General features: G+C 40.6%; 1 protein-coding gene across 1 annotated transcript in view; it reads left to right on the plus strand.

The window, feature by feature from the left end:
* The window catches only part of LOC134648380 (dedicator of cytokinesis protein 9), a 58,673-nt gene continuing 36,402 nt past the window's right edge, over positions 1-22,271 (plus strand). The window contains exons 1-22 of the mRNA XM_063502909.1: positions 1-211; positions 742-861; positions 1,697-1,869; positions 3,848-4,145; positions 4,632-4,803; positions 6,539-6,746; positions 7,438-7,741; positions 8,505-8,722; positions 9,665-9,855; positions 10,672-10,916; positions 11,736-11,935; positions 12,418-12,538; positions 12,975-13,247; positions 14,905-15,021; positions 15,862-16,044; positions 16,511-16,648; positions 16,729-16,924; positions 17,017-17,087; positions 17,335-17,494; positions 20,474-20,713; positions 21,129-21,249; positions 21,767-21,910. Coding sequence (XP_063358979.1) covers positions 167-211; positions 742-861; positions 1,697-1,869; positions 3,848-4,145; positions 4,632-4,803; positions 6,539-6,746; positions 7,438-7,741; positions 8,505-8,722; positions 9,665-9,855; positions 10,672-10,916; positions 11,736-11,935; positions 12,418-12,538; positions 12,975-13,247; positions 14,905-15,021; positions 15,862-16,044; positions 16,511-16,648; positions 16,729-16,924; positions 17,017-17,087; positions 17,335-17,494; positions 20,474-20,713; positions 21,129-21,249; positions 21,767-21,910 — 3,938 coding nt within the window. The 5' untranslated portion in view covers positions 1-166. The remainder of the gene's footprint in view (positions 212-741; positions 862-1,696; positions 1,870-3,847; positions 4,146-4,631; positions 4,804-6,538; positions 6,747-7,437; positions 7,742-8,504; positions 8,723-9,664; positions 9,856-10,671; positions 10,917-11,735; positions 11,936-12,417; positions 12,539-12,974; positions 13,248-14,904; positions 15,022-15,861; positions 16,045-16,510; positions 16,649-16,728; positions 16,925-17,016; positions 17,088-17,334; positions 17,495-20,473; positions 20,714-21,128; positions 21,250-21,766; positions 21,911-22,271) is intronic.

The following is a 22,271-nucleotide window of genomic DNA, read 5'->3' on the forward strand; positions in this document are numbered from 1 at the left end:
GGTATTCCTCGATTTCTGAGAGGCGGTCGTTGTTTTTCTTGGGCCATTTTTCTGCTTATTTAAGTGCAATCGACTTCTTATTCGCAATGAACACATTTATGTTGCTTATTTGTGTAGAAAATGACTAGTTAATTAATATTGGGTATCGTATTTTAAAATAAATACAATGCCTCCAATAAACTCTAAGGGGAAGAGTAGTGCAGAGTACGAGGTAAATATTGTTTAATTTAATGAATTAACTGTGAATTAAAACGCTAAGAAAGTTCGATTTGCATATTATGCATAAGAAAGATTAGTTTTATACATAATGTTATATAATTGTTTGTGTTCTCAATCTTCCCGTGATGTAGGGTGTGTTCTGTCGGTGAAAGTAGTGCCGGGTTTTGTTGGAACAGTAAAAATCTATTGTTTATATTTAATAAACAAACGCGTTTGTGTTACGTACAGTGATTCATATACTAGCATATTTGTGTTTCCAATAAGAATAATGAATTGATATCTTATTTGTTTTAAATTTATAATAAAATAAGAAAAGTATTTTAAACACGATTTTACATAATATTTAATGCTAGAATACTGTAAATAGGATTAGAGAAACGTGTTTAGTGCTTTGGTTAAGCATTTCCGTGTTGTGTAGTAAAGGAGGTACACATTTTTTCTCCAAAACATCTTTGTACATCTGAGTGATATTATTTTAATTTTATCAAAAAAAAATAGAACAAGTTTTATAAATTGTTTCAGAACATCATAGCCAAGAAATGCACAGCATTGGATTTTGAGAGCTATATTCAAGAAAACAAGACTCTTCTTCTGAATGATCCTCTTAGGGACATTCTTTTATACCCATCTGATGATGTTTCTGTGAGTACACAATATGTACCGTAAACCGGGGTGACTTTCAAATGCAGGGGCGACTTCGATATTTCAGTTTTTCAGCCGTTACATATTTTTATTCGGATTTTTTAGTAGTAGGTAAACAAGTATGTATAATAATCTAACTTGTTACACGAACAGTTCGAGAAAATAATGAATAATGATAATTTAGTGGCAGTTTTAAAACTATCAAAGTATCCCCAAAATTTCCTAAAGTCACCTCGTTTTACGGTACCTATACTTATATGAGGCATTAATACACATTTCTGCAGGTTCCCAACAAAGTAAACCTTTTTGTGTTATGGAATGCCCCATATCTAGAATTAGACTATACTGACCGTTATGATTATGATCAATAAATCACAAATGACTATACCAGTCCAGGCATATGAAAGTCTACCACCTCATGGCCTAAATCAAAAACTTAAACTCACATTGACACCAAAAGAGAGGTGCTGCCCGCTGCAACACTCTTTTGTGTGAGAGTGTGTGTTATCTTGTAGCATATATTTATATATTTAGACCTTGTTGCACCAAGAAAGAAAAAGGTACAAATAGAGCATGGAAAGCCAAAAGGCTTGCTCAACCCATCAGCCATAACATGAAAACTTAAGCTTGACACTTTGTGGCTTTTGTGCTGTCCTCTGCAACTCACACAAAAAATGATTAAATGATTCTTTCTCATACAGTTTTCTATGGAGGTCTCATTTCATCACCAATTAAAAATTGAATCTGGACTAGAACTTATATAGGACAGTATTAGCGGTACTAAGCAATAATCATATCCAATATAGTAAGTTAAGCCAGCCTCTATAATCTACAGAGTGTGGTCCTCCCGCGCCGCTGGCGAACAGTTACAACAGCGGTGCCTGACGTGAGGACTGCGTCCACTTGCCCTCTGCTCACTCGACAAGCCTTGCTCAGCTATGCTTCCAGTTGGAATCTTATACACTTCAAGTATAATAGTTATTCTGGCACATATCTTAATTTACCCAGGTAAGTACTTACTTAACAGTATTTTTCTGTACACTATAGCTAAATTGGTTCAATGGAATTACATTGTCTGTGTGACATTTATTTTTTGCACTTGTACTATGTTGCTGATTTGCATTTGTAGCCTTTGTACATGAGAAAGCCTGCGCTAAACTTTTTTCTTGTTTTTATTATTACTTCACTTGCATGTTCTCGCTTTATTATTGTGAAATTTCATTAACAAACTAACCAACCAAACCTTATCTACTACACCATAGGGATAACTTGTAATACCTAATAGGTATCTGATATTGGTGGTGCCAATATGATTCACTAATTCAATCTATTATTTAATACTTTTAAACGAGCAATTCTTGTATATTATATATATATTTCGGGGATCTCGGAAACGGCTCTAACAATTTTGATGATTATTGGTATATGTTGGTTTTCGGGGGTGAAAAAGCGATCTTACTAGGTCTTATCTCTGGGAAAACGCGCATTTTTGAGTTTTATATGTTTTCCGAACAAAGCTCGATCTCCCAGATATTAGAGATAAACTGTGTAACATAATTATTATAACAATCCAATGTGTAGTTATCCTTGTAACAATATTATATGTTATTGTAATGACAGTGATTTGTAATCATGTTAAATGGTATTATGATTCAAAACAATGCAGTTGAATAGCAAATTGTTTTCAATGGAGCAGGATTGATACACATATGATTATAATTGTTATGAGTCCACGTAATGCAGGAGTTTTACAAGCTTAACAGGGCAACTATTGAATAATTAGCTACGATTGAATGAAACCACAACAGAAGAGCTCATTAGCACCACAATTAACATAACATTTCATGGTCATGAGAGCAGGCCACTGTTCTAACTCGAGTATACTTGTCAAGGTCGGCTGTCTATCTGATCTGTGACTCATTTCCCATCAATTGCATGGAAAAAAGTAAACAAGTTTTTGTTACTGTCGCAATACTAAACAAATTCAAAATTAGAATACATAGTTTAAAATAACACTGATGATAATCAGTCAGTATTTAGATAATTTACAATATCTTGCATTGTAAATCTTAATATTGATATGCACGCATTGCACGCAGCAAAACAATTCTCAGACACATCAATGTTTTTTGTTCATGTCACTTGACCGCAGTTAGTCACGTTATTTGACCGCAAGTTAAGGTCACAGTCTTTTAATTCAGGAATGGCATATCTACCAAACGAGATTCGTCTTCCCGGTTGAAATATCAATTTAGCAATAGCATATCAGTTTTTCCAGGAGGTCCATATAGGTACTGAGGGCCAATCGTCACTCGAATATGCAAAAGAGACAGAGAGGCAAGAAACGATATTCCATTTATCGATGTTAGCGGTAGGCAGGTCAAACCCTGACCTAAAATCCTGAATGCATCTGTAACTACAGTTATCATGCAATAAGTAGTTACTGTGTTCAGCGTTATGCTAATATTAATTTTCACGATTTTCACACATTATTATGGAACCACGACCGCAATATTGCGATCGAAACGTCGGAGGTAATAACAAAAACAAGACGACGACGAAGACGTTTTAATTAATAATAATGTGTTAATCGGCTTGTTGAGGTTCAATGAACTCTAAACGTTCTCAGGAATGGGGTCATCAACATTTCTTAGAATGTAAGAAATTTAAAGAATAACGTCCATGCGGCACAAATTACCTTCTATTACAAATAATGTTAGGGGAAACCCTCGTATTTTGCTGTTCTTGTTCACGTAACGAATAGGCTGGTTTTAGTCTCACGCGGACCGTTCGTGCGGATCGCTCCGCACCGTCAAATTGTATGAGAAAGCTGTCCACGCGGACGGTCGTCCGCGCGGACCCGTCAGCTTTACTCTAAAACGCTCCCTGAACTTAATACATATTGGTCCGGTGCGGAGCGATCCGCACGGACGGTCCGCGTGACACTAAAACCAGCCTTAGCTATTGTTTTTTTTTTAATTCCCAGACCAATAGATAACAAATTAATAGAAGAAGTATACGACATAGACGCTGAAACGGAAAGCGACAATGAAGCTCAAGCAGCCAAAGTTGACATTGGCACCAAAGAAGGCTACCTGCTCAAAGGGCCCGAAATCGGCTCAGACAGAATATTCAGCAATCTCGCTTCGAAATCGTTCAAAAAACGCTATTGCTCAATGGTCAGAGAAGCTGATGGTGCTTACATTCTCGAGGTATATAAGGATGAAAAGAAAACTGATACGAAGCTCACTATCGTCATGGATTTTTGTTCTGACGTTGTCAAAGTAAGTTAAAAAAATCTTTTGTCTGTGGTGCTAGGAAAGTGTTTATTTCTAGAATTTCTTGGCGTATGCACTGGCGTCTACTGGTTTCTTTGTCAATGTTACCTACGTGCACTTAACACGTGTGCCTCTTACGGTGCTCCCACATTGACTGTGATAAAATGTTATATAACATCGTGTGACAAGGACAACATAATAAAATACTATCAATACTATCATGCTGTCCCTATCACTCGATGTTATACATATAACATTTTATAACAGCCAAGGGAGCACCATTAGGCTATTTTCTGGAATAATGACCTTGCATGTGAGAATACGGTAAAAGTCGCAGAATTCGTACAGTCGCAAAAGAACTAGTTAGAAAGATACATTAACGTCCATTAAAGTATACTTATCTATGTGTGTTGTTCGGCGCCATGTAATTAGTGTTACAGACACAAATAGTTCTTTGTAAGTGACCTTATCTACGATATGTTTTGTTTACAGAACCCAAAGCGCGGACGCCACTGTTTCGAGTTACGTATGTCTGGAGGAAAGGGTTACACATTCTCGGCCGATAATGAGGAGGAAATGAATGAGTGGATAACCGCATTCAATGCGGCTTTGAAGAAGAACCAGGATTGTCCAGAAATCAACCAGGATGAGGCATTAGATAAAGGTAATTTGTATTAACTACACATACCGTTTTAAGATGAATAAACTATAAGTATAATTACTGCTAAAGAGGTACTGTACCTCTTTAGCAGTAACTGTAACAGTCAGCAGTAAATTCGCTACGGCAATAACCCAAATCAGCTTTGTTTGTTTGACCTTAGGAACTGTTCCTTAGGTATTCAAATAAACAAAGCTGATTTGATAAAAGCCGTGCCAAGCGGCATCGCCTGAGACAAAAGTGCATACATACTGCACTTATTAAGAGGTACATAGTCAACGAATTCAAGTTCAAAAAAAATATAAATTTTGAAAGGCTTTATCTCGGAAACTATTAGATCTACAGAGATATTTCTAGTCTTGTTTTGTAGCAAATTTAGTCTACTTTAAAAACCTCTTGACCGTCAAAAACTAGTCCTTAGTTAGTATAATATTTATTTAATTTATAACCTTCCTCAGTTGCAAAACTATCTAAGAAGGTAATTATCGATAATGCTACGTTACAATACGAATCGAGAATAATGACTACAGAGAACAATTACCAACAATATAAACATCATTGCCATAAATAAACTTTACTAAATGAATACCCTTAAAAGCATCTAATCAAACGGGTACCTACTCTGTTTAGTGTTATCTTATCGCATAATACATTACTCTCCCGAAGGACGCCGATAATACATAAATGAACAAAAAAAAACCTTTGCTGTGTATTGCATCCTTTTTAAAAGGTTTTTTTGTTTAAATAGATACTGGGTTCTGTCCGAAATCGTTATCTCACTCTCTACCGCTCTTGCATTTTCGGGCGATACGCCATAGAGAGGCAAATAGACGAAAGTCCATATTAATTAACTAATAATAATATAGGGGTAATACCATAATATATCAAAGAATCCTCCTCTCCAAGCAGTGTTAAATTGGTATTTCTTTTACATTTAAATCGTTATTTTGTATCTTTTTACTGAGGTGTGCCAATAAAGAGTATTCTATCTATCTATCGTCATAACAATACCACGTGCCCCATATGCGTAATTAGTATTTCTCTTTGCATTTGCCCATCAAAGGCCAATGAATACCTATTGTTGAGTATTATAATACGTTGAAACAATATATAAAGCTGAAGCTCTAATATTTGCCTCGAGCTCAGTTATTTTGTTTACACGTTATTGTGGAGTTTTCCCGCATGTTCCTCGTGGCCAATTCTAACGGGCATGGCACACTGCGTCCGATTCGCACGTCGCTCCGAAGTTGGAGCAGACAACGCTATGCGCGTATTATGGCGACATTGGCGACATCCCGCAGTGTGCCATGCCCCTAAGTTTGCTAATTAGTTCCAGTATTACCAATGAGGAATAAGTTTCCTCCTGATTAACCCGCTAATCAAACTTTTTATTTACACAATCATCTTACGCCAACTACCTAAACTATAAAATACATACTGAAAATAGTGAATAAAAAAACAGACCTATACCTAAGCGAGATAACTATAGCTGGTCAAGTAAATCTTGTCAGTAAAAAAGGCGTGAAATTATCGATATATTAGACGATATCCCTTCGCGCCTACATTTTTCAATTTACCGCCTTTTTCTACTGACAAGATCTGCTTGACCAAGTATATGTAGGTATTATTGGAAAAGGCTCTTACTCATTTAAAACATAAAGGTGTAAAGCTCCTTTCAAAAGCAAGCACATGTAGTTTTTTTAAAGAAAGACTTATGAATATTAACTGTGTCTTTCTTTAGACGCAGATGTCTCACTGACAGCAGAACCGCCACCTCCAACCTACGGAACGCTGAAAGGCCTCGAGCACAGCATGAACCCCCTTCTGATGCGGTACTCCAGAGAGACGGACATGTCCATAGCGGCGGCGCGCAACGAGTGCCGCGCTAACATATTCAGCATGCCGTATAAGCGGACGCCGTCGCCGGAACCACAGTTGGAACCATTTAAGTAGGTTTTTTACAAGATATATAGCCAAAAGTGGCTAAAAAACTTTGGGTGTAGATAAAAGACTTGGCCACCATCTGGCCCATAGTCCACCACTTTATAGTGACTATATTTGGTCAAGCAGATCTTGTCAGTAGAAAAAGGCGGCAAATTTGAAAAATGTAGGCGCGAAGGGATATCGTCCCATAGAAAATTTGAATTTCGCGCCTTTTTTTACTGACAAGATTTGCTTGACCAAGTATAACTATTTTTTCTGCAAGACACATAGCTTCTTATTTGTAATTTGATATTCTCAATCGGGAAGACATGACTAAATGTTTGATTTTACGACGTGTTTGGAGGGCTACCGCTCGTCAACCTACTAATCAGCTAATGTTTATAATTTGTAAATTTTGATACCTGCTCTGGGGTCGATTCCCCAACCTTAAAATATGTTACCAATGGAGTGATTTTTTTTTACAATACAATAACATTGTATGTGTATTTACAGAGAACACTTCGGCCAAAAAATACTGCTCAAATGCGAAAGCTTAAAATTTAGGTTACAAGCGCCAAAACAACAGCTAATGTTCATGAAACATGATTGTCGCAAATTTTGATACCTGGTTTGGTGGAGTAGATTTTCCAACCTAAAAATATGTCACCAATGGAGTGTTTTTTTCTACAATACAATAACATTATACTCTATTTTCAGAGAACACTTCGGCCAAAAAATACTGCTCAAATGCGAAAGCTTAAAATTTAGGTTACAAGCGCCAATAGATGGCGACAAAGAGCTATTATGCCAAGTAGAACCTTACTTCACTTACCTCGCCCTATACGACGCAAGGAGCGGCAAGAAGTTAACGGAGAGCTTCCATTTTGACCTGAACCACGCGGCGGTGAAGGATCTAGTCATGGACGTCGAGGATACCAACTCGCTGGTCGAGAACTTTAGCTGCGATGTCAAGTTAGATGTTAAATTGATCCCGGAGGAATGGTTTAGGTCAAAGAGACAGGTAATCAATTTTCTTTTCACGCTTCCTATTCGAAAAAGAGCTTTTTCTTCCCTGCTAGGAGGGACCAAAGTGGCACTTTTTCTCCGTGCTAGGAGGGATCAAAATGGCACTTTTCTGTTGTAGCACACTATTTTTACATTTTTTTGCACATTATTTTTTTAGTTTAAATAATCTGTTTAAGCATCAGATTGCGTCAACACTAAGATTTTTTTATTTTCCTCATAGTTGATGTGAAAAGCAGTATGTGTCACACGGTATCAAAATTATTTCGTCTTGGGCGTTAACACTTGAATCCCTCATTACGCTCAGGATTCTACTTTAGAATCCCTCACTACGTTCGGGATTCTATCACCTCACTACGTTCGGGATTCTATTGTAGAATCCATCGCTTCATTCAGGATTCAATGTACGCCCTTGACGGAAATATATCGTTTTGATCCCTTGTAACACAAACTACTATTTTATCATAGACAAGGGATTCTAAGACTGCAAAATATTGCAGTCTCAAATCTTGTCAGCTGAAGTAGATGGCGCTTTACGACGCCATACGATTTATGGGAAGTGGATTGTCAACCATTACTGCTTGACATCGTAGTAAAAATACGGGGTCATACAGTGCCATCTATTTCTGCTGTCAAAGGACATTATTATTTGTGTATGGAAGATATACCTGCCATGACGTTGAATTACTGTTAGATTACCTATATTTTTTTAATAAATTGCACTCTTCTTTAATAAAAAAATAAACATTGTTTTTTTTCAGGTCCTCTTGTCAATAAACAATCCCCACCCAGACCTGTTTCTAGTAGTGAAAATTGACAAAATCCTGCAAGGCCACGTGAGCCAAGTTCTGGAGCCCTACCTCAAAGCCACCAAGGACCCTCGCCTGGGACTGAAGGTCCACAAAACCGTCCAGTCGTACGCCCACCGTGTTGGCACCTATAGGATGCCGTTTGCTTGGACTGCGAAGCCGTTATTTAAGTAAGGATATTGCATTGTTAGTTAGTTATAGCAAGTCTCGTTTACTAGCTGCGAGTGAAAGCTGTAAAACTCTTTTTAACTCATTCTATTAGAAAATGAGTTTATTATATAAAAGGGATCACTTGTTTTACAGGTTAAGGCTTTCATAAAATGGTCTCCTGATATTATGTTTAAACATGGATGATTTATGATACTAATGGATACCTAATCTCTCATAAAGAAAATATAAAATTGACCAACTACCGCCCGGCGATAGTTAAATTTAAGTTTTCTTTTTTAAGTTCTATACTTCGTTTTTTTTAGCATTAGAAGTAAGGTAAACAATCTTGATGTGTCTTTTAATTGAAAAACGCATTTTAAAAATAAGTTACGGTAAATATGTAACAATTATGAATCTAATACGATCTTTTATAGTCTTCTGCTTTCTTAAGTAATAGTTATTGATTGTTAAAAAGTGTTTTTCAATTAAAAGACATGTCAAAATCGCTTACCTTCTTTCAAGTTCTTTCTAATGCTAAAAAAACGAACTATAACTATAATTCTTCCTTACCACGCATAACGATTTATTTCACATCACAAGACTACTTCAAATGTGGACTTTAGTGTGCGAGTACAAGGTTTACATTCAAATGTATCACTATTTTAAGTAACATTGTCTAAAAAAGTTATAAGAAACAAAAAAAAAGGTATTTTATTTATGATATATTTACAAGTCAAAGACATGTTAGCACATTAATTGCCACCCAGCCAAACAAGACATCCGGGCAAGGCCACAAAAATTTCTTCATATAAAGGTGTAGTACCGCGTACTATCGAGTCGTCCGGCCTGGGAACGGAATCAAAAAATACCCGATAGTCGGGTTTTAGGCACGGGTTTTCGGGTGTGTTAAAAGATAAATATTCCGCGAGTTCTACAGCTGTTTTATTTATTTTCATTGTCAGGTTATACAGCAACGATTTGGACACGACCCCCGAATTTCCCGCCATTTACCGTCAAGAGCCGAACAAAATGTCGGACGATGATTTGCTAAAGATCCTGTCAGATTTCCGGAAGCCGGAAAAGTTAGCAAAGCTAAGTACTATACCGGGTTGGCTCAATATCAACATTTCGCCTAGCAACGAACAAATACCAAGTAAGTAACATTAGTACAGGTGTATTGTTTAATGGATGAATAAATAAACAGAAATCCAAAACACAACCGTTTCGTTGCGTGTTCCATATTCGAAAACTTATGACTGTGGCGGCGAACTATCTTTTCATAATACGACAGGCGTGCCTTACGTCATAGAATATGATGGCACGCCTATCGTGTCATACGCCACACGTTAAAAACATTGATGACACGCATGTCGTGCCTTCCGCACCGAAACGGTTAAAGAACACCAAAATGACACTCAGCAGGAGTTATGACGAGGGTGCCATATGATAGCGGGTGTTTCTAGTTCGGGATTGGCAAATGGTTTTTATACATTTAATTTTTACCCTAATGTAATCAGAATAAAGGCGAAATTTATAACACACTATCCAATATTATGATTAATATAACTTAGTGGTATTGCGATACCTAAGGTAGAAAATCAAATGAATAAAAACAATTTTTCGCTCACAATGGGGCCAATCATTGGGGGAATTTCATGAGGTGGCAATCATTTCATGAAATCATGAAAGAACTTTCCATTTTGTTACCGTGTATGGTAGTATATGGGGAAATGGTAACACAATAGGAAAAAAAACTCTGGGGCATTTTTTTTATCCCATTAGGATCGAAAGAGCTCGTGATTCTGAGTAGAAATAACACAAAAGTGGCAAAAAAGGTCACAATATATAAAAATGGCAATAAAAGAGACGCTCCAATGATTTATTCTAAAATGGCATTTCATGAAATGGTCATAGTCCACGACATATTCAAGATGTAAAATATAATACATAATTGCTTTATTCTTTTTAGACTGTATGACAACAGCATACGCGGCACTCAAGCCATTTCCACTGCCCCCTGCCTCGCCACTCACCCTGGAACTAGCCACACTCAACATGGAACCAGAACAGCCGTATGCGGCCTTCATACACCACTTGTACGTCAGGCCTCTGTCGCTGAACTTTGAGTCGCAGAAAATGTTCGCTCGCGCGAGGAATATCGCCTGTTCCATTGAGTTGAGGGAGAGTGACACGGGCGACAATAAACCCTTACAGGTTGGTGGCGTTTTCTGCATTTTAAGAAGATCTTCATTACAACTTACTTGCCTATTTATTGTCTGTGCTCTTCCCAGTACCCCACGACTTTCAATATTGTGCTTCATTCAGCCAGTTGTTAAGGAAGACATCAAGTCGCTTAAAAACGAAGGACACTTTTAATTTAGAGCTGGTGACATTAGCAAACAGGCGGCGTAGTACGGTCGCGTTTTTATCGCGTGTCACCGTGCCTGTCACGTTCTAACAAGTATGTAAGTGCGAATGGGACGCGCATAGTGATATGCGATAAAAATGGAACCGTGCTGCGCCTGCAGAACTGGTGGTCTAGCATGAGTTGCGTTCCCGCGCGCGACTCCATACTTGAAGTCGCGCTAGATGTATAGAGTCGCGCGCGAGAACGCAACTCATGCTAGACCGCCTGGTGGAATTAAACAGAAGTTATGTTACAATAAAACTGTATCCAGATTATTGTTTTATTTCAACATTTTCTCCTTTTTATAGTGAGACGCTGTTAGACTCCTAGGTATTTATTTCTGAAACCGATCGACTTATTTGTGTTGCGACTTTCTTTGCACGATTAGTAATGCGCCGTCTATGGCTCTATGACTCACTAGATTGAGCTGTTATCACTACATAGTATAAAACAAAGTCGCTTCCCGCTGTCTGTCTGTCCCTATGTATGCTTAAATCTTTAAAACTACGCAACGGATTTTGATGCGGTTTTTTTTAATAGATAGAGTGATTCAAGAGGAAGGTTTATGTATAAGATAACCCGTGCGAAGCCGGGGCGGGTCGCTAGTAATTTATATATTATCGAAGGTGGTCTACGGGCGAGCCGGCATGACAACGCAATACCGGTGTTCAGTGCTGCACCACAACGCCAACCCCTCATGGAGCGACGAAGCTAAGATCCGCTTGCCAACCACCATCACGCCAAACCACCATCTGCTGTTCACGTTCTACCACATATCCTGCGACTTGACTAAGAAGAATGATGCTAACGTCGAGACGTGTATTGGGTAATACTGTTTGATTTCTTTGACATTTTTAACCGACTTCCAAATCTCAAAAGCAGGAGGTTATCAATTCGGTTGTATGTTTATTGTGGTTTTTTTTTAAAGTTTGTTACTTCATATTGTTTGTTATGCTTAGTTTCTGCTGTATTTGTTCTTACTGTGAATAAGAATAAATCAGACACGTTCGATCAATGCAATTATTGTGATCGTGCGCGGCGATAGGTTCAACCATAAATGACTGATAAATACATTTCATGATTCATTGTCATATGAGCCGAATGCCAGGCTGAACAAAGACTTACACAGGGTCTCCACAAGGACCGATCATGTTAAAGCGTTTGCTTTATTGTTTCTCTTTTCTCTTATTTGCAAGTGATAAATTAACCAACAGACCAAGCGAATAAACTACGTTAAATCTACACCAAAAATAAACAATGATCGTTTGGACATTTATTGATTTCTTATATTTTTGTTTTTATTTATAGTTACGCATGGGTGCCCTTACTGAAGAACAACAAGTTTGTGGACGAGATCGTGAATCTCTCCATAGCCACGCATTTGCCATCGGGTTATCTGTCCATACAGCCACTCGGACTTGGTAAAGGAGTAAGTAATGTGTTTGTTACAACTGAAAACCTTATTGCAATGGTATATGATGGTTGAGTCTACTAATACCTGCGTCGGCAAAGGCAAAGGTACTGCCTTGGGAAAAAAATATGTGCTTAAATTATATTGTTGACATTTGATCATGATTTTCTAAATGATCGTTGAATTCTTGGGCTGATCGGTTGAGTAACTATCAAAAGGCGGCACGTCCATAAAAGCCGATTCCCACCGGCTTGCCTGTTTTTGGACGTTTGAGCAGAGTTGTAAAGGAAATATGTAAGCCAAATTAGCCCCGGCTTGCCTATGGATATGTTTGACGCGCCGCCACTGGTAACTATGGTATTTTTGCGATGTTTTTGTAACAAAACCTGTAAGAATTATTATTAAAAACGTTATATAGTTAACTCCACATTTTCTGACTAAACTGTTCCCACAGAACGCAGGCCCCGAAGTAATCTGGGTGGAAGGCGAGAAGCAACTCTTCCGCTGCCAACTGGTCCTAGACTCGACCGTAGCAACCCGTGACACACACTTGCACAACTTGTTCGTGCAAGCGGAGCGACTGATCAAAACCAACTCGCCGCCGACATCGCCGTCGCCTCCGCCGTGGAATGACGTCTGCAACGCTTTGAAAGCCGCGCATGCGATCAAACTGAGTGCGCTGGTGGCGTTCCTGCCGACGATATTGAACCAGCTGTTTGAGTTGATGGTAAGTGACAAATAGTTATGCAAATGCAACTCTTCCGCTGCCAACTGGTCCTAGACTCGACCGTAGCGACCCGAGACACACACCTGCACAACTTGTTCGTGCAAGCGGAGCGACTGATCAAAACCAACTCGCCGCCGACATCGCCGTCGCCTCCGCCCTGGAATGACGTCTGCAACGCTTTGAAAGCCGCGCATGCGATCAAACTGAGTGCGCTGGTGGCGTTCCTGCCGACGATATTGAACCAGCTGTTTGAGTTGATGGTAAGTGACAAATAGTTATGCAAATGCAACTCTTCCGCTGCCAACTGGTCCTAGACTCGACCGTAGCGACCCGAGACACACACCTGCACAACTTGTTCGTGCAAGCGGAGCGACTGATCAAGACCAACTCGCCGCCGACATCGCCGTCGCCTCCGCCGTGGAATGACGTCTGCAACGCTTTGAAAGCCGCGCACGCGATCAAATTGAGTGCGTTGGTAGCGTTCCTGCCGACGATATTGAACCAGCTGTTTGAGTTGATGGTAAGTGACAAATAGTCATGCAAATAATAAATTGACGACCGGTCTGGCCTAGTGGGTAGTGACCCTGCCTGTGAAGCCGATGGTCCTGGGTTGGCTGGGTTCGAATCCCGGTAAGGGCATTTATTTGTGTGATGAACACAAATATTTGTTCCTGAGTCATGGGTGTTTTCTATGTATATATATATATAAGCCCGTGACACACACCTGCACAACTTGTTCGTGCAAGCGGAGCGACTGATCAAGACCAACTCGCCGCCGACATCGCCGTCGCCTCCGCCGTGGAATGACGTCTGCAACGCTTTGAAAGCCGCGCACGCGATCAAATTGAGTGCGTTGGTAGCGTTCCTGCCGACGATATTGAACCAGCTGTTTGAGTTGATGGTAAGTGACAAATAGTTATGCAAATGCAACTCTTCCGCTGCCAACTGGTCCTAGACTCGACGGTAGCGACCCGTGACACACACCTGCACAACTTGTTCGTGCAAGCGGAGCGACTGATCAAGACCAACTCGCCGCCGACATCGCCGTCGCCTCCGCCGTGGAATGACGTCTGCAACGCTTTGAAAGCCGCGCACGCGATCAAACTGAGTGCGCTGGTGGCGTTCCTGCCGACGATATTGAACCAGCTGTTTGAGTTGATGGTAAGTGACAAATAGTCATGCAAATAATAAATTGACGACCGGTCTGGCCTGGTGGGTAGTGACCCTGCCTGTGAAGCCGATGGTCCTGGGTTCGAATCCCGGTAAGGGCATTTATTCAAACTCAAACTCAAACTTAAACTCAAAATATACTTTATTCATGTAGGCCTAGCAACAAGCACTTATGAATCGTTAACATAAATATTATCTTAAGCTAATTATCAGAGCAATTTATTGATGTTATTATTCCATAATAATATTGGATTATTATTAGATTATTATTTGTGTGATGAACACAAATATTTGTTCCTGAGCCATGGGTGTTTTCTATATATATAAGTATGTATATCGTCGCCTAGCACCCATAGCTTTGCTTAGTTTGGGGCTAGGTTGATCTGTGTAAGATAATATTAAGGGAAATATGCGGATACCGAATCCGTTCGTTTAAGTATGTTATGATTTGGAGAGTTTATGATATAAGCCTGGATTTATATTTCAGACGGTAGAGAAAAGCTACACACAGGATATGGGCTATCAGATTGTCAAGTTGATTGTGCATTTTGTGCATATGGTTCACGATTATGGACGGAAAGATTTGCTGGATAGCTATGTCAAGGTAAGTTTATAATTTTTGACATTCATTTAGCTTCCTGTACGTATCGTGTAGCGGTACGTGTGTGTCGCGTATCGGTTTGAATTCCTGTCGTGTCGTATTACTGTACGTATTTCTGATTGTATGATAAAAAAAAAACAATTTAATAATAATAATAATAATTAAGCCTTTACTTTCCAATAGATTACATCATCATATGATTACATTCCATGCATAAATATACATTAATTACATTAAAATCACTTCATAACTTAACATATCATTAATTAACTTATCATTAATTAGATAGAAGTTTAGTATTATTACAATGTATAGCATTCATTATTATTTGTATTTATAACATTATAGACTCATTTTTTAAGTGCATATAAGATGTGATAATTTTAACATTCAGTATATATTTATTATAAGTATTTTCTTATTTCTATTGGGCTGTCCATTTTCGGACATAGGCCTCCTCCCTCCTGCATAGTAGAGATCTCACGTTCAATGTAGCAATATTATTATAGTTTTCGAGTTGTGTGTTTGTTCTTCTTTTTATTCGTTCCATTTGATTTTGGAGGTGAGGGTAATGGTCTGACGCTCCCGCGGGGACCAGCCGTATTTAGCTTCCTGTACGTATCGTGTAGCGGTACGTGTGTGTCGCGTATCGGTTTGAATTCCTGTCGTGTCGTATTACTGTACGTATTTCTGATTGTATGATAAAAAAAAAACAATTTACGAAGAACTAAGCTGGAAAACTGCTTTTTGGAAATTTGAACAGTAACAACCATTTATTTTTGTACGTCTCAAAATGATGAAAACATATTATACATACTTTTATAAAATTGTACCCTCTTACAGTACGTGTTCAACTGCGTAGAGTTCAAACTGCACACAGTATTGACGGCGCCACTGTACATGTTCGTGGACCCGAACCAGCAAGACTTCCTGCTGGGACACAAGTTCATGCAGTACTCAAGTTTCTTCTTCGATATTATAGTCAAAAGCATGGCGCAATATCTTATTAACACTGGAAGGATTAAGGTTAGTTCCATTATCATTATTCGGTACTCGGCGGGAAGAAGTTGATTACTCGAGATAATTTATTGAAGAAATTTGAACTTAAAATTAAATTGCATAAGGTTCAAATTTCTCCCATTTTTTCCCGCGAGTTATCAACTTCTTCCCGCCGTGTACGGATTATAGTCAATCGAATTAATAAAAAATGTGTAATCAATTTACGATAAATAGGTTGGATGTCTTTACTTGATGTATATACTTATCGCTTTCTTATTGGATTGTTCATATAATTATACCTAATATTCTACCTGACAAAAACGAGTGCTATCCTTTATCATACATCGTATATATGAAGATTTATTTTCACCCGACCTACGATTTGACGCGAATCACACGGTAGTTACCTAATAGGTGTGGTAATACCTATCTATAATAAAGTGTTTAAACGTTAGTTAAGTTTTCAGATTATGAATTAATTTTTGCGTTACAGATGTCTCGAAACGAAAGATTTCACGCTGATCTCTTGGACAACATTGAAAAATTGGTCACAACCGTTGAGCCATCATACATTCTGCAACAGCCTCTGCAGACCCACATATTTAACAAAAATCTTGCCTTATTTCTTAAGGTATGTATTGAAATTGCACCTTATTCTGCCTCACTAGAGTTCACATCATTTCAGAGTTCACAAAATATTTTACCTTTCAGTCTTGCCTGTCGTTTATGGATCGTGGCTTCGTGTTCCGCCAAGTCAAAAGATACCTAGACAAGTTCAAAGCGTGCGAGCCTAAAGCGCTGTTCGAGTTTAAATTCACGTTCCTCCAAACGATATGTTCGCACGAACACTATGTGCCATTCAACTTGCCATTGCACTCAAACAAGCTGGGAAAAGATATGGATGAAGGTAAAAACGAATAACAAGAAATTTAAACGCCTTTTTATCAGTACAATAATTTTTGTAACATGCATTACTAAGTTTTGTAACATTTGTTGCAGACCCAGCAAAGTTAAAACTGTCAGAGGAATTTATTATGAGGCATTTTCTGTCAGGAGTATTACTGAAACAAGTAAGTATCCGTTACAATTATATGCATACTTTATCGATTATCTTCGATTCCGAAAGTAGCTAGACCTCTTGCTGGGCATACTTTATAGCAAACACAAAATCTATTTTTAGAACACCTAGCACAATTATGCTTTCAAAGATTTTAACTACAACTATGTTTGGTTTACATATTTCAATTCACACTTTTAGTTTCACGAAAATATACCAGGGAATGTTTTTGGAGTGTTATTTTCATAAAAACTTTTCAGGTGGAGCAATCCCTCCGCGAGGCCCCTCAAAAACGGCGCACGGCACTGGGCGTGCTTCGCGCCTTACTCACGAAACATGAACACGACGATCGCTACCGATCGCGGCAGTGCCGCGCACGCCTCGCGCAGCTCTACGCACCCTGGCTCACTGTTGTGCGAGGTGAGCTGTGTCCTAGTTTGCATGCGTAGATGGGGATTTCTCGCTCTTTATCTGGGGAATTCCCCCAGCAGCATCAGGTGCAGCAATCCCTCCGCGAGGCCCCTCAGAAACGGCGCACGGCCCTGGGCGTGCTTCGCGCCTTACTCACGAAACACGAACACGACGATCGCTACCGATCGCGGCAGTGCCGCGCACGCCTCGCGCAGCTCTACGCACCCTGGCTCACTGTTGTGCGAGGTGAGCTGTGTCCTAGTTTGCATGCGTAGATGGGGATTTCTCGCTCTTTATCTGGGGAATTCCCCCAGCAGCATCAGGTGCAGCAATCCCTCCGCGAGGCCCCTCAAAAACGGCGCACGGCACTGGGCGTGCTTCGCGCCTTACTCACGAAACATGAACACGACGATCGCTACCGATCGCGGCAGTGCCGCGCACGCCTCGCGCAGCTCTACGCACCCTGGCTCACTGTTGTGCGAGGTGAGCTGTGTCCTAGTTTGCATGCGTAGATGGGGATTTCTCGCTCTTTATCTGGGGAATTCCCCCAGCAGCATCAGGTGCAGCAATCCCTCCGCGAGGCCCCTCAAAAACGGCGCACGGCACTGGGCGTGCTTCGCGCCTTACTCACGAAACACGAACACGACGATCGCTACCGATCGCGGCAGTGCCGCGCACGCCTCGCGCAGCTCTACGCACCCTGGCTCACTGTTGTGCGAGGTGAGCTGTGTCCTAGTTTGCATGCGTAGATGGGGATTTCTCGCTCTTTATCTGGGGAATTCCCCCAGCAGCATCAGGTGCAGCAATCCCTCCGCGAGGCCCCTCAGAAACGGCGCACGGCCCTGGGCGTGCTTCGCGCCTTACTCACGAAACACGAACACGACGATCGCTACCGATCGCGGCAGTGCCGCGCACGCCTCGCGCAGCTCTACGCACCCTGGCTCACTGTTGTGCGAGGTGAGCTGTGTCCTAGTTTGCATGCGTAGATGGGGATTTCTCGCTCTTTATCTGGGGAATTCCCCCAGCAGCATCAGGTGCAGCAATCCCTCCGCGAGGCCCCTCAAAAACGGCGCACGGCACTGGGCGTGCTTCGCGCCTTACTCACGAAACACGAACACGACGATCGCTACCGATCGCGGCAGTGCCGCGCACGCCTCGCGCAGCTCTACGCACCCTGGCTCACTGTTGTGCGAGGTGAGCTGTGTCCTAGTTTGCATGCGTAGATGGGGATTTCTCGCTCTTTATCTGGGGAATTCCCCCAGCAGCATCAGGTGCAGCAATCCCTCCGCGAGGCCCCTCAAAAACGGCGCACGGCACTGGGCGTGCTTCGCGCCTTACTCACGAAACACGAACACGACGATCGCTACCGATCGCGGCAGTGCCGCGCACGCCTCGCGCAGCTCTACGCACCCTGGCTCACTGTTGTGCGAGGTGAGCTGTGTCCTAGTTTGCATGCGTAGACGGGGATTTCTCGCTCTTTATCTGGGGATGTGAATTTCCCCCAGCAGCATCAGACATGGCGCGCTGCACTAGGTGGCTGCTGGTATGATCCATGACCCTCCAATATGATGACAGCTATAGGTAATGGCAATGTTCGCTATGCTGGATCATTCGGGACGAGTTAGCACCTAACTTGTCTTTGGTATATTGCATGTTTAGACCATTATCAGTTCCTTCGAGAGGCGTTCTGATGTTGCGCACGAACCCTATGTGTATTTCATTCTCTCTCGTAATATTTCGTAGACTTTAAAGCTTTTTATTAGGAACGATAACTCTTATTCTTAATACATAAATAGATTTATACTGATTACTCTACATAGTCTACATAGTCTACAATCTACATCCTCTTTCCTATTTTCTACTGAAACCGATCCAAGGGATCACGTCTCTCATATTCATGAATTAGATTAGAGAAATCATGTTCCTTATTAAATTATACAACGGGACTTAATCGCGTATCTAAGTTTTAAGATTTACCTCCGACGTTTCGAGGACGGCGTTGTCCCCGTGGTCTCGGAGAAGACTGGCTTAAGTTGACATCAGCATCATCTAACCGCGCGAGTTTTTCGAACTACCCGCACTTGGTCTTGTTTATCCGCTTGAACGTTTTGCGCACTAGGGATGTCACTCTGTCGACACACAACACTAACGATTTTCGATTTATCGACTGTCGATATTCGTTTACGCTTACATTTACTAATGACTGGATTCCATGTGGATGAGATCTTGAAACCCTCGTCCCGATTGAAATTACTATGTTTTTTGATTTCAATGGCTTCCCGTACTTTCCTGCTGTAGAAATGACGATCCGTGGACAGGATTTTAGGGTTATGCAGCTCAATCCAGTGGTTTGGTCCTGACTATTGTGCGCTTTGTTAATAGCAGAAAGAGTTAAGGAACATATTGCAGCTGTCAAAAATCGTCAGGTGAACAAGTCTGCCGTGGCTGAGCATTTACTGGAGTCAGGACCAAACCACTGGATTGAGCTGCATAACCCTAAAATCCTGTCCACGGATCGTCATTTCTACAGCAGGAAAGTACGGGAAGCCATTGAAATCAAAAAACATAGTAATTTCAATCGGGACGAGGGTTTCAAGATCTCATCCACATGGAATCCAGTCATTAGTAAATGTAAGCGTAAACGAATATCGACAGTCGATAAATCGAATATCGTTAGTGTTGTGTGTCGACAGAGTGACATCCCTAGTGCGCAAAACGTTCAAGCGGATAAACAAGACCAAGTGCGGGTAGTTCGAAAAACTCGCGCGGTTAGACGATGCTGATGTCAACTTAAGCCAGTCTTCTCCGAGACCACGGGGACAACGCCGTCCTCGAAACGTCGGAGGTAAATCTTAAAACTTAGATACGCGATTAAGTCCCGTTGTATAATTTAATAATGTGTAAAAATCGTGAAAGTTTAAATCAGAATCATGTTCCTATTTTACCTGTTTAATTTTATTTGCTTCATCCGTACTTTCTCCATTATAGACAACGCGCACCGCCTAGTAACCAAAACACTAGCCAGTCCAGTATTAGAAAATGGCCATGACAAAGTCGATGGCGACGCGACCGTCAACCCAATCATCAACAACTCGACCAAAGACGTGGCTTCAGCAAACAGCACGCCGCGAAGAAACCGACTCACACTACACTTTGACCACACGCCATTAAGGAATTCTGCACATTTCAAAGATCCGCCGGTCGTGCAAATTAACAGTTGCGGCAAAGGTAAGTATGTTTCCTACTTCCTTGTTGCTTGCTACACTTGTTTGTCTTCAAATGTTTATGTAAAATGGTTTTGGAAATGTCTCCCTGTTTCTAACGCACACTGTCAGTGTCACATTTTTCAGTAAATATTTACATATACACATGTATCCTTTACGGACTAGTCAATTTTTTGCGCGACGGTTGCAGCAGCGAGCGAGAGTGAGATGTGAATATGAACAAGGGGATGGTGCTGTCTCACTCGGAGGAATTCTTATATATCGTTCGCCGCTGCTACTTCGTGGCCCTTAACCTTTTGAACGCCGAAGTTCCCTAAAGTTGTCATGACATACACTGAAATCATGGAAAGCTAGGGTTAAACTTCAAGTGCATTTTACACCACTTTATAAGCTATCTAGTCTGCACTTGTGTGTTGTAGATCACGCAAACAATGCGTCACAAAGCTCTCTAGAGTCCGTGTCGACCATGTCGGGCGGAGACTCGCTCCCCAGGAACGCCGGCCGGTTGGACTTGAGCGATATCGGGGATCAAGTCAATAGGTAACCACTATAATTAATACACATCAGACTCTAACATCAGGGATGACTAGATGTTTGGCACAGTACACATCTATATTTACGGTTGCGGTGAAACTTATCTTACTTGTACAAATGTATAATAATTACAACTACCCAAATAACATCATACATTGTATTTCTATAAGAAAAATATTTTAGATTTTTTCTACTACGTTTCCCCGCAACCTTATCCTGTGTGGGTGGCCCCACTTAACATCAAGAATACAGGAACTGACCATTTGCAAGCCTTAATGCAACGAGAATATGGCTGCATTAGTCAGTAAAGTGAATTGTGTTATACGTACATCTCGCAATTTAAGAAGAGTTATGGAACACACGGAAAGAAAGCCCTTAAATGTTACATGGAGCTGGCCGTGTCACGATTTTATTTTCTATACATATATACGTGACCTATTGCGATACCTATGGTACCTGCATTAAGCTGAATGAAACCTTACGTCCCCGTACTAAAGTGTGTATTCGTCCGGTGTGTGTCCAGATTTGGTGTGATGTCCGCGGAGGAGGTGCGAGATGTGCTTTTGTGTTTCCTGTTTGTGTTGAAGTACCTAGACGAGGAGAGACTCGTGGAATGGTGGAAGACGCATACTACGGCGCAACAGCAAGCGTTTTTCAATGTTTTAGAGTAAGTTTTGTGTATCACTTATTTGTTTTATAGTTATAGTTCGTTTTTTTTGCATTAGAAAGAAGGTAAGCGATTTTGACATGCATCAGTAACTATTACTTATGAAAACAGAAGAATATAAATGATCGTATTAGATTCATAATTGTTACATATTTGCCGTTATTTATTTTTAAAACGTGTTCTTCAATAAAAAGACACGTCAAGATTGTTTACCTTAGTTCTATTATATATAAAGTATGATTAACCTAATTGGACCCAGTAGGTGCACAAAGTACAGTTAATTACAGCAATTTTGCGCCCGCAGTACTCGATTGGGGATAGTTATCCCCAATCGAGTGCTGCGGGCGCAAAATTGCCTAAT

This window comes from Cydia amplana, chromosome 5 (assembly GCF_948474715.1).
Source record: "Cydia amplana chromosome 5, ilCydAmpl1.1, whole genome shotgun sequence".
Taxonomy (NCBI): Eukaryota; Metazoa; Arthropoda; class Insecta; order Lepidoptera; family Tortricidae; genus Cydia; species Cydia amplana.